The sequence below is a fragment of the Aethalodelphis obliquidens genome, unplaced genomic scaffold (assembly GCF_003676395.1).
Source record: "Aethalodelphis obliquidens isolate GAN/ISIS:26980383/991018 unplaced genomic scaffold, ASM367639v1 scaffold28, whole genome shotgun sequence".
Classification (NCBI taxonomy): Eukaryota; Metazoa; Chordata; class Mammalia; order Artiodactyla; family Delphinidae; genus Aethalodelphis; species Aethalodelphis obliquidens.
In genome coordinates, this window is record NW_020837972.1 from 12338094 (window position 1) to 12350612 (window position 12519).

The 12519-nt window shown below is 45.0% G+C and overlaps 1 protein-coding gene across 1 annotated transcript in view; it reads left to right on the forward strand.

Annotated features, from left to right (window-relative positions):
- FBXW8 (F-box and WD repeat domain containing 8) overlaps positions 1 to 12519 on the forward strand; it is a 114821-nt gene that overhangs the window by 33111 nt on the left and 69191 nt on the right. The window contains exon 5 of the mRNA XM_027124697.1: positions 11626 to 11783. Coding sequence (XP_026980498.1) covers positions 11626 to 11783 — 158 coding nt within the window. The remainder of the gene's footprint in view (positions 1 to 11625; positions 11784 to 12519) is intronic.

A 12519-nucleotide genomic window follows, 5' to 3' on the forward strand; every position in this document is an offset into this window, starting at 1 on the left:
TGGTGTGTCAGGGGCCTTTGAGGACAGACTATTGAGATTGAACTGAAAGAGTCATAAAAGGAATTAGAAATGAGACGATTCTCGAAAGCCAATTATGAATTTCTTATCTGGACACTAGTCCAGATGCCAGTCCTTCTTTTCCTGCCTCTCCGTTCCCTCGAGGCCTGCTCAACATTACAGATTATGCCAGCACAAAGCAAAGCGATGGCAGAGTTTAGTGGATCGATAAGATGAAACTTGATCTGTGGGTCAGAGAGGCTCCTCATGGCCCCTCTTTCTAAGAGAACCTTAGTTTATGGCCTAGCATCAGATACTTCAATCTTGCTTGTATATAGAGCATTTTGTGTTTATCATTAAAATTTTATCTGGTGGTTACGATGCTTGTTTTCTGGGTCAGATCTTGAATCCCTTTTCATTTGAGACAGCGGTGTTTGTGGTTACCTCATTCCCAATCAATGTTGTATTCACCAGGCTTTCTGCAGTTATGTATCTCCAAGGAGCTTCTTAAAGAGACAGTGGCCATCTCACCATTTCCTTCTCTTTTATTTCTCTTGCATTTCTCCTATTTTTCTTCTTCCCTTCCTTCTTCTCTATTTTTTTACACAAGTAGAATCTGTTCAGACGCTTAGTTTTTTTATATCTGCAGCTAACCGATGTGACATTTTTGCATTTAAACCTGTAAAATTATTTTATATAATTGATGAAGATTATGTTGCAGAATCTTGCCCCAGCTTCTTCCCAGCTTTTCAGTCCTTTTGTGTAAATGTTCCTGGATTGGAACTGCATTGCTTAGGCTTAGACTAATTTGTGTCACACTTAAGCTTAGAGCGAACCCAGTCTCGGCTCTGCCTTACTCTTCTTTGCGCGCAGAACCAGGGCACCCTTCAGATGCGCATTCACTCGGAAACGTGGAGACACTCAAGTCCCTGTCCAGTGAAAGGACGGGGACGCCTCTTACCTGAGGCTTGTTTTTCCAGCAGAGGAAACAGACGTTATTCTCAAAGCTTTGATCTTTCACTCTTGTCCATGAGTGTTTGCTTCCTTTCCTGTCTCATGGGTGATAGTTTTCCAGTTACCTTTTCCTGATGTTTGGAGCCTTTGAAATTTGTTTCCAACCTCCCTTTTTCCTCATTACTCTTCCCAGGGCACCTTTGGTTCCCTCCCCCCGCCCTGCCACACTGTCCTAGTCACCTCTGACCATGTCTTTTTTTTAACTTGAGATGCTGTTTCCATACCATAAAATCCACCCTTTTAAATTGTGTAAGTCAGTGATTTTTAGTATATTCACAAGGTTGTGTAACTGCCCACCATTATCTAATTCTAGAACGTTTTTATTACCCCCGAAAGAAACCCAGTCCCCGTTTTTTCGCGCCCAGCTCAAGCCTTGCCTCCTCCCACAGGTTCCATGGGGTGCTAGCCTGTTAGCGCCCCACTGCCGCTCTGCCCCAGCGTCTACCCTCCTCACACCTCCAGAGGGGTGATTATCTGCAGCTTATAGGGCAGCTAATCACGTGGCCTTGAGGCTTCGCCTAAGCATTTTTGTCTTAACCTTACAGCCATGTATTTTTTTTCAGTTAATTTGTAAGCGTCTTTTAAAACTAGAGGTGATACATAATATTTCATTAAATGCTCTGTAGTACTAATACTTTTTTTAGTCTGAAAAAAAGGATTAACATTTGATAGACTCCCTTACCCCCCACCTGTATACTCCATGTTACGTGAGAAGCTGGAGGAATTCCTAATTTCTTTTGTCTGTTCTCCGATTTCTTAGTTTTTTTCAACTTAGAATCATACAGCTTGAAACCTGGAAGGAACTTAGAGATTCTCTTCCGAAACACTCATTCTGGGTGAGGTAGCTGAGGCTCAGCAAGGTCCGGGGAGTGAGCTGGCAGCCGTGCCCTGCCTGCCTCGCTGTGCTTCTGTGGGGGGCGTGTGGAGAGCCGGGCCCCAGCGCTGCCTTCTGCAGCCCTCGCTCGCTACTCTGATGGCTTGGCTATTATAGCGTCACTTTGGTTTCTTTCATGCCATGTGTGGACCTTTCCTTTCTGTTAAAAATGAAAACAGTAGTAAAACCACATTGTCTTTGCAAAACTATTAGAAAGTGGAGACGAGAAATCCACCTAAACCCCAGCATGCTGCCACAATTCCCGTCGTGGCTTTTGGTGTGTACCGTTTAGTTTTCTGCCTGTTTTTTAATATTACTGGATTTAGGTGGATGGATTTTTATTTTTTCCAGATTAAGAAATTATTTTAGGGACTTCCCTGGCAGTCCAGTGGTTAAGACTCTGCACTTCCACTGCAGGGGGCACGGGTTCAATCCATGGGTGGGAACTAGGATCCTGAATGCCGTGTGGCACAGCCAAAAAATTTTAAAAAAGAAATTATTTTAAAACGCCTTCCTAATCCTCAACTTCTTTCCCATGTAACTTTTTGCCTTGAAGTCTCTAAACCATCCCTCAAACCCGGTCTCCTGAGTGCACCTTCCTTTTTTTCGGTCAGTGCCATAAATAAAGATCAAGAGTTTTATCTTGTTGCCTGTACCGTTTTCAAATGGTGGGGGCCATGTATTAAGCATGTTTGTAACCTCAGAGCCTAACACCAGTCCCAGCACCGAGGAAACTTTGGGGAAGGTATGTATAGAAGGAAAACTCCTTGCACTTCTGAGACCCTGCACTCTCTGAGCCTCCCTACCGCATCTTTGACTTACCAAGCTCTTAACTCTGGCCCTTCCTCGTGCCTCTCTGTGGTGTCATGTGGCCACCTAGCAGTGATATGCAGCATCCCAGAAAATACCAGAAACAGTGGTTTTCTTTGCTGGTCAGGTAAGTGGAAGTTCCTTCAACGGTGACTAAGTATGTAATTCAAATACAACCTTTACTTTGATTTTTTCTGGCTAAAATTTCCCATTTCTTTAACCTGAGAATAATTTGTGCTGAGAAGCCACCAATCTCTGCGATAAGCCACCTGTCTCTTTCTCTCAGAGCTCAGCCTCTGTCTGTGTTTTCTTTGTGATCTGGTAGCGTTCCTGAAATGCGGTGAGGTTTAGCGTGTGTCTTCCTTGGATTTAGAAGAAGAGATGTTATCTAGAAAGTTGGTTGATAATAAGTGATTAGGAAGCATGGTGTTTGTTTCTTTGTTTTTGTTTGTTTGTGGTGAGAGCTCCGAGAATTTTAGAATGTCTCTCAAATTATACGTTTATCATTGAGGGAAAAGACTAGAAGGGACGAGGCTATGACGGCATCCCAGTCCTGTTTTGTGAGGCCTAGACCGTCCTCTTTCTCCACAGTTGCACTCTGGGAGTTAAGGGTGTTGAAAACAGATGACATCATGAGTTCAGAAGGGTCACATTATAACCTGAGATGTAGGTCTAGGTATAATTTGCCAGGAATATATTCGCTTTACTGCCATCTAGTGAAGGAGAGCATCTCGGGTAAAACTTGCCGGAGAAAGTCAAGCGGGGTGCTCACTGGGAGCCTTGTGCCAGCTCTGCTAACCATTAAGCTATTAGCTCACGAGAAGCTTTTATCAGATGCCCAGGAGTATGGTGGTGTTTTGCAGTGAAGTCCCTCCTCACTGTCACTTAAGATTCATAAGTCTGAAGCGCTTCAGTTTGCGTAAGAAAGCATACTATTCACATTAGAGGACCATTCCCCCCCCCCCCCCCCCCCGTTTTGGTTTTAAAAATCATCAAGCCCCCTCTTTGTGTCAAGGTTTTTCTCAGCACTCCTAAATGCCTCTCCTTCCGTTTTCTGCTGTGGTGATCTGCCTTTTTAGGGTGCAACTCCTGCCTTGACTGGAAGGAACAGTGACTGTGTATCCATGTTTCTTCTCTGTCAAGTGTGGTTGGAGGGAAAACTGGATCGTCTGATGTCACCAAGTGCTAGGTATCTTCTTTCCCTGAAAAGTACTCAGTTGTCCTGTTTGGTCTCCTGCACTTCCTCCATCTCCATTCCCTCTGAGGCAAGTGACACCAAGCAAAACCACACACACGTCTCTAGCAGCCAAGTGACCTCTGGCTGTCGTTCTGGCTTTTATCCTTCCTAGAGCTCTGTCTGTCACAACCTGGACAGAGTCGAGAGGGTTGCCAGTCTTATGTAGACATGAAGCAACATTTTGAGCTTCCAGTTTATGTATGTAAAATTTGGTGTCTGAATCTCTGGTTGGTTCACTTTGCCTATTGACACTTTATTGGAATGTTATCATTGTTTATAATTAAGAACTGTTGGAAAATAATAGTTCAGACATAGGCACATGTCTAAGGTAACTTGAAATAGCTTGCTTTTAGCCATTTTTTCTCCACTTTTCCCAGTAATTAAAAATGTGCCTTTGTATTGACCATGTACCATGCCAAAATATGGCTTTGATCTGAAATAGTGTGTATTTGCCCTGAATTTTACAACACTTGCTATTCAGGAGCTGAGGACCTCAAGGATGGTGTTTGTAATACTCTAGCTTCATGTGAATGTATAAAAATGGATAATACATAGGATTAGTTTGAGGCTCTTGAGATGATAACAGATGCTTTGTAAATACAGATTGGTGATAAAAATTGCATTAGATAAATGTCACCCCATATTTATACTTACTAAGGACTTGCTTTCTGTCTTTCTCCTTTTTAAAAAACTGTTTCTCTTGGCAGTTCCTTTCAACCTTGCGTTATATAGACTTTGTGCTGCTGCTTATTATGACATTGGATTGTTTCCCATAAGGAATTCGATCATTACCCATTAGGGACCTCTTTTTATAAATACTTTTATTTATTTTCTGCTGTGAGGTATACATGCTTTTCTGGTAAGTAAGTCTGAGGTAAGATATTGATAAGAGACCAGAGGAGAGCTTTACATTTATTATATCCTTAATGAAGGAGCTCCAGAATATCCTTAGTAAATACTGGTGAACTCATGACTGCATTTATCCATCTCTGGTTCTCCAAGGAATAATGGGAAGGGCCATAGCTACAGTAACTCTGCATAATCATCATTGGCTCTGACTCTATTGATTGTGATTAACCAAGATGTATGGAAAACAGTTTTAAGTGTGTAGTGCATGGATCTCGTAAGGTCCATTAAGATGTTCATTATTTTTCAATTGATGCATCTTAAGCTGCACTTGATGTTTGTAGTAGTGCATTTCCACAGAAAGACTGCACCGTGGGATTGAGTTCATTTTGTTAATTGCATAATACAACACAGTCATGTTTCATAGAAAACAGTAAATACTCTTGCTTTCATTGATTTGTAATCTTTGGTATTACTAAAGAAAGTATGGAGTATGTGTGACTAGCTCCTAAAACCTCTGCATGTTAAGGGCATAGTGAACATTTCTTGAAATGTGGGCACTGCACTCGTAGGGGCCTCTGCCTAATTGCTTTGTAGGCTTTAAACCACTTCCATCTTCTGAGTTTAAGTCAGAATCGTTCATTCAGTATGTACTAAGCACAGATGAATACTGCAGACACATTCCTTGCTGACGGGAGGGGTACACATCTCTTGCTTTCCTTGCTGAGGGGAGGGGTACACATCCCTTGCTCATAGGCCAAAGGGATACAGTTACAGGTGGTTACAGGACAGTGTGAGAGAGGTTAGGGTAGGGGAAGAGCGGGCATTCTAACACACTGGGGAGAGGCACCTAGTGTAGGCTCCAAGTCAGGCAGGGTTTCTCCTGAGAAGTGACTTCTGAGTTGAGTCTGGAAGGGATGACTAGGAGTTGGCCAGGCAGAGTTTTTATTTATTTATTTGGCTGCACCAGGTCTTAGTTGCGGCACGCAGGCTCCTTTAGTTGTGGCATTCGACACCTAGTTCCCCGACCAGGGATCGAACCCGGGCCCCCTGCGTTGGGAGCGTGGAGTCTTAGCCACTGGGCCACCAGGGAAGTCCCCAGGCAGAGTTTTGTATGGAGTAAGGACGCAAGTAACTTGCATATATTCCATGGCTCCTCACTCCCAAACCAACGGTGGGCATGAAAAATCCGTTACAGCATTTATTTTTCTGGTGAGTTGGATGGAATACAGCTTCAGAATCCTTCTCAACACAGGGCTGTAGGCAGCCACTACTGATTTATTGGATTTGACACACAAATGAAACCATTTGCTGTTCCTGGCCTGAGGCCTCATGACAAGGCTCCTTTTGGCTGCTGTGAGTACTTGATCAGAATAGACTTGTGACTTTGGGGGTGGCTCTGTGACTATGGTCCTGTAGAGGGTGAAGTTTTACCAGCCATCCCACATGTGCTCCCACATCACCTGTGAAGCATGTGTAGGCGGCACCTTTGCATCTGCCCAGTCCCACGCCCCTTGCCAGCATACTGAGCTTTTTTGTTGTTGGCTTCTTGCCTTCCAGTTGAGCTGTAGTGGTAGAATTGATGAGTTAGGGTCAGGGGCTATGTCCGGCAAGCCTGAGTCACAGTATTGAAAACAGTAAATTCCTTATATTGCACTTAAATGGGGATGGTTCTTAAAAGCCGTATGTGTTTACAGACACTCATCGGAGGAGGCAGAGTGACTTGTTGGCTAGAGCAGCAGTTAGAGAAAAGCCTGGGGACCCGGTTTGACCCCAGCTGTGCCATTAAAATGTTTCTTGTGACCTTGGGTAAGTCACTTAACCTGACTACCAGATTCTTAAAACAGTGCCCCAGGTTGTTGTGAAGAGCCTTGAAAAAAAATTTTTTAGCAAATCACTGGCAGCTGGAAGCAAAATGGAACCATCCCCCCACAGCTCCCACCTGCTTGGCTCCTTAGAGGAGGAGAAAGGTTCAAGGTTGTTTGCAGCTGTACAGCACTTCTTCCATTTTCTTCAGGTCTCCTAGTCCAAATAAGCAGTCTGCTTATTGGAAATGTACTAGTTAATGAAAGCTCTTCCATGGTAAATCATTTTAAATTGGCAGTTGCTCTGGTGTGCCGAGCTTGAAAGAGGCTCTATTCCCATTCTTTCAACAAAAAATCAGCTGTGGTCTCTGACCTATTTATTTGGAGGTAAACTCAACGTTGCCAAGCATAAAAAAAGACTGGGAAAAGCATACAGCTTCACTGGTCCGTGCCGTGGGCCGGGACGTCCTTACTCGTTTGGAAAAGGCTTCTTTCTTCCTTAGTTTTTCTTTAGCGTTCTTACATCAGCTAATATATTAGTCGCAGTTGTACTTTGCACAGACACTAATTAGAGAGCCATCAACATTGGGGTCCAAAGGCTTACTGACAATGCAACTGTCATAGTGGTGTCTTAATTGGTTGAGTGTAATTGTCATTAGGCAGCCATAAAGACATCTGGAGCTCTGGAGAAGAATCAGCCCTTTTCCCTACCTCCCTTCCCTATCTGTTCTTGCTTCTCCTGGCCAACGTTATTAAGCGCTTTTAGATCACATTTAGAGTTTGGTCCAGGTCCCTCTACCCCAACCAGTGTTTTACCCTCATGAAAATGTCTGTTTCTTTAGCACGAGTTCATTAACACAGTCTGAGCACCACTGCTGTGGTTGCTTTCATGTGTTAGATTTTAGAGCCTATTGCTGAGTCATCGTGTAGTACCTGCTGAAATGGGATATTTATTCTCTTTTCCCATCATAAAGGAGACACCGAGTCTTTTATATTTGCCTTGTGAGTTGCTTTGCAGCATTTATGCTATTATCATGCTTTTTGGCCATGAAGAATGGAGTTGATTTAAACGGATATATATGGAAAATTTCATGTTTACCAAAATAATTTACTTATTCCGTGTTTTATAGAGAGGTTTTAATCAGTTTGGAAGTAAATGCAAGAAGTCTGACGCATCTCGATGCACGCATTCCGGGTGTTTCACTGATCATTAGCACTAGAAGGTGGGCAGCAGAAAGAAAAGGAGATGCCACTCAAAGCAGCTGGGGACCCCCTTCTTTCAGCTGTGTGTAAGGCACTGTGATGGAGGCTGTGATATTGAGGTAGGGCGCTCACGAGGACTTCACGGTCAGGGTGAGGAGACGTGGGATGTAGCAGTGAACGCCATTTCTTCAGGTCCAAGGGCGCAGTAGTTGAGTCAGAGAGGCTTCATGGAGGAGGAGGGCCTGGGCTAGGCCTTGAGACGTTGGTGGGCTTGAGTGAGGTAGGTTGTTCTCAATCTTGGTGGCACGTTGGGAAACACTGTTGTCTGGTTCCACCCCCAGAGAGTCAGATTTCATTGATCTGGTGTGCCCTTGGGTATTGGGAGTTTTAAAAGCATCCCAGGTGACTCTAATGTGTAGCCAAGGTTGACCCACCCAGCTGGTTCATGGGGAGGGAAGGGGCTCCAGAAAGGTGGAGCCAAGGTGCAGAGACACCTATGGTGTGGAAGCCAGTGAACGGCAGGCCTGGCTAGAGGCCAGCTCATGCTAAGGAAGAGGAGAAAGTGAGGCTGGAAGAGGGGTGGAGGCCAGTTTGTGGAGAGTTCTCAGTGCCTGGCCGGTAGTTAAAGCTTCATTCAGTGTGGTGTTGAGGCCTTAGGATTTACAGAGGGCTTCCTAGGTGTCAAGTACTATCGTAGTTCTACTGTTCTGGTCACTGGATCAACATCAGTGAGCAAGACCCAACCCCTGACCTTAGAAGCTTGTGGGTTCGTAGGGGAGACGAACAGTCAGATGACTACACACATACTCACACAGTTGCCACTCGAGGAAAGTCTAGGCCGCTGCCATCGTAGATGATAAGGCTCGGGGTCTAGTGTGGAGGGCGAGGGAGAGAGGGAGAGAGATCCGCGTAGTCAGGTATTTTTGAGGGCTTGGCTGGTGCGGGGCTGGCTGCAGGTGGGCGAGGCTCAGGAGTGAGGAGGCTGCCGTGGGCCGGGAGCTGATGCGGGAGCGGGACCTGGTGGCAGACGGGGAACGAGAAGGGCAGGAAGGGCGTGCTGACCGCATGTATAGCAGTGTGGGTGGCCGGGGAAGGAGGTATGGAGGAGCCCCTCGGTTTTGTACCAGTGACCTGGGATGGATGCTGTCACCGACAGAATCAGGAACTTGCAACAGGCCAGTCTGGTTGTGGGCTGAGGCTTTTTGAGGAGAGCACGTGTTTAATTCTAGGTGGGTGGAATTGCAGTGGGAAGGGGACAGCTGCATGGAAGAAGAGGCTGGTCAGGAGCCTTCTCGATGTTAAAAGATGCTCCTCTCTGGGTGACCTCTGCCCTCCGTCTCTCCTCTTCCCCAAAAGAGAGAGACACGTTGTATTTCATAGCTCACGGTTGTGTGGTTCAGCAGTTTTTCAAGTTTTGGTTTGGTTGTTGTTGCTTTACCTTGGAACTCCTTGTGTAAAGGGAGCTTGCGGATGGTGGCGCTCAGGCCACCCAAATCCTGTCCTCTGTATCCACTAAGGGGGCACCTCAGAGGACCACGTGAAGACGGCTGGTGTGGTCCCATATGCAGGCCATAAGAAACAGAGTGACCAAGACTGATGGAAAGTACGTACGTTTTCCTGGTTTGTGTACTTCTTTCTCTCAAAGTTCCTGAGTCCTCTGATCTCCTGAGTTCCCTCTGTCTTTCACTTACCTTCTCTGTATTTCTGAAAGATGTTGCCATCCTTCTTACCCTTCTTTTCTGAATTGGCCGGTTCCTTTCACATAGAATTTAATCTTAAGAATCTAATAATCATACACAGCCTAGAAATTCAACCATGTTGTCTCTGTTGAGTGTCTCTGTTGCTAAGCATGTGGCCTTATTGCAGGGAATGCTCGAGTCATTTTCAGGGTGTCAGGGTGAGCCTGGTAGCTTTGGTGCAGTGCAGTGTGTGTTCCTATGGAGGTTTCCTCATTGAAGGTGATATGGAGCTCTGCCTGGAGGGTCTGGGAGCCAGCGGCCGTGGCGATATCAATAGCTGCCTTTGCTTGTGCATCGCCAGGTGTAATGACACTCATGGAGTGAGCGTTTCTGTTTACTGGAGGATCAGTGGTCAAACAGAGGCCCATCAGTCCAGTTTTAGAAAGCACGTCTCTCCTATTTGCCTCTTTACACTATGCATACACTCTCCAGTCACTGTCCTACAGGGAGAGTCCAGTGCTCCAACCTAGAGAATGTGTGTGACAGAATGGCCTTTGAATTCAATGTACGTATTTGCTGTCAACTAATAATTTGAGGGAAACACTGCTACATTTAGTAAATGAAGCATTCCTGAATCAGAATATTCCCAGTTTCTTTATTAAGAAACCTCTCATGAGAAATTAATCTATAACCACTTCATAGATGCATCATGTCATAGACTTAAGTAATTAAATAAATCTTGGAGTTATCTTGTTCAATTCTACACTTGTAATGTGAGATCAAAGAAGGAACTATGGCTTGGCCTCAGGAAGACTGAACACCTTTACAGTTGTCTGCCTGTCTCTGTGTTTGTGTGGGTTCATCATGAGACTCTTACCCCGTTTCTTTTTTTTTTAATCTTTATTGGAGTATAATTGCTTCACAATGCTATGTTAGTTTCTGTTGTACAACAGAGTGAATCAGCCATATGCATACATATATCCCCATATCCCCTCCCTCTTGAGCCTCCCTCTAGGTCGTCACAAAGCACTGAGCTGATCTCCCTGTACTCAGCCATCAAAAGAAAGAAAATTGAGTTATTTGTAGTGAGGTGGATGGACCTAGAGTCTGTCATGCAGAGTGAAATAAGAGAAAGAGAAAAACAAATACCGTACGCTAACGCATATATATGAAATCTAAAAAAAAAAAAAAATGGTACTGATGAACCTAGTGGCAGGGCGGGAATAAAGACGTAGACATACAGAATGGACTTGAGGACACGGGGCCAGAGGGGAGAGGTCGAAGCTGGGGTGAAGTGAGAGGAGCATCGATATACATACATTACCCCGTTTCTAACGTGCTTTCCCACCGTTGCTTTACATGTTGAATCAAACCCCCTGTAGCAGATGTGAAGAACTTAGCGTAGACACCTCAGTGGCAGCCAGCGCACCACCTCATCATCTGGCCGTTCCATTATCTTTGGGGCCTGGTGTCTGCGCAGGTTCTGGCCCTGCCTTGGCGTTGATGGAGTGAGGCATTTGCTGCAGTGGCAGGTGTAATCGGAGAGAGTGAGCGCTCCTGTCCTCTAAGCGGGCGAAACCGGGGTGTGTCATACATGTTGGCAAGAGCTTTTCATGAGAAGGCAGCACTGTCTGGCTGCTAAAGGCAAGATTTAATTGTTTCAGCAAATCAATTAGTCTTTAGGGACTTTAATCAGTCAAATCTGATGCATGGATGAAGTACTAGAAAGCTTGTGCTCGTAAGACCATTAGTCCTTAGCAGTTCCCTCTCTGTCTTTCGCGTGTGTGCGTCTGTGTATAAATAGCGTGGCTTCTACACATTTCTGCTAGTGATCCCTTTACTGGGAGGACTTAAGGTAACAGACTGGTTATAATAGTCAAAAAGGAAAAACAAGGAGATCTTGCTACCCAATTTTTTATTACAGTATTCTCACTTGAAATTGTCCCCATTGTGCTACGAGAACAGGAAACGTGCTCTTGGCCTTTCTGTTACAGAGTTGCCATTTCCTCTTGTTGGAGTGACTCGTGTAAACAGTGTTGCAGCAGTGGCTCCACACCGGCCAGATCTGACTCCTCTGTCATTTTAAGGCTTCCCCATTCTCTCCACGGTGGCCCTGCTCTTCACTCCCCATTTGGAACCAAGCGTGTCCTTCTTTTCCAGATATACATCAGGGGACGTAAGGGTGTGGGACACCCGCACCTGGGACTACACAGCCCCCTTCCTGGAATCGGACTACGAGGAGGATGAGCCTGGAATGCAGCCATATGTCTCCTTTGTGAGGATAAACAGCTCGCTGGCGGTAGCGGCTTATGAGGATGGTAAGTAACCACAAGCCTCCTCCCTGTTAAGGAAAAAAAAAAGCTTGACAAAAATTAAGCAGCTGTGGCCGGCTCCACCCATAATCCCTCTGTACATACATGTTCACACACACACCCTTATTCTTGCCTTTATGTGAAGAAGTTGGCCAATAACCCTCAATGCATTAGTAGGCATTGGAACACAGCGCCCTTTCAAACTGGTGTTTAATTCCTACTGGAACTGTAGGGCTAGGTTTTAGAGCCAGACAAGGCTGGCCAAGCCATCTTAAGCAAATAACTTGTTTGGTGTTAAATATACTTGGCCTACTTTTCCTTTCGTCTCTGCTTGATCCAAAGGAAAGAGTGAAAAGAGGATAGACATAGATAATCTATTGACAAATATGGAAATAGAAAAATAAAGGTAGGCAGGGCCTACCTTTTCCTGGCACTTACATACCATACGAGATAGTTTATGGTAATACGTTGTCTTTCTGGGACCAACAGAATTCTTTTTGTGTGTGGGCAGCTGTGGATTTACAGAACTAGGTAAGAAGAGTCTAATAATTTTGATGGCTGTGATATTGTATACTACCTCTCATGCTCCTAACTTCCATTATGTTGTAAAGTTTGAGTCTCCAAAAGCTTTGTCTCCCCACGTGCCTGGAAGTTGGATCACAAGATATTGCAGAATGTTAGCGTTCCTGTCATGGCGTGGTTGCAAATCTTCAGAGGTAGCTCAGAGGGACAAGACTGTAGT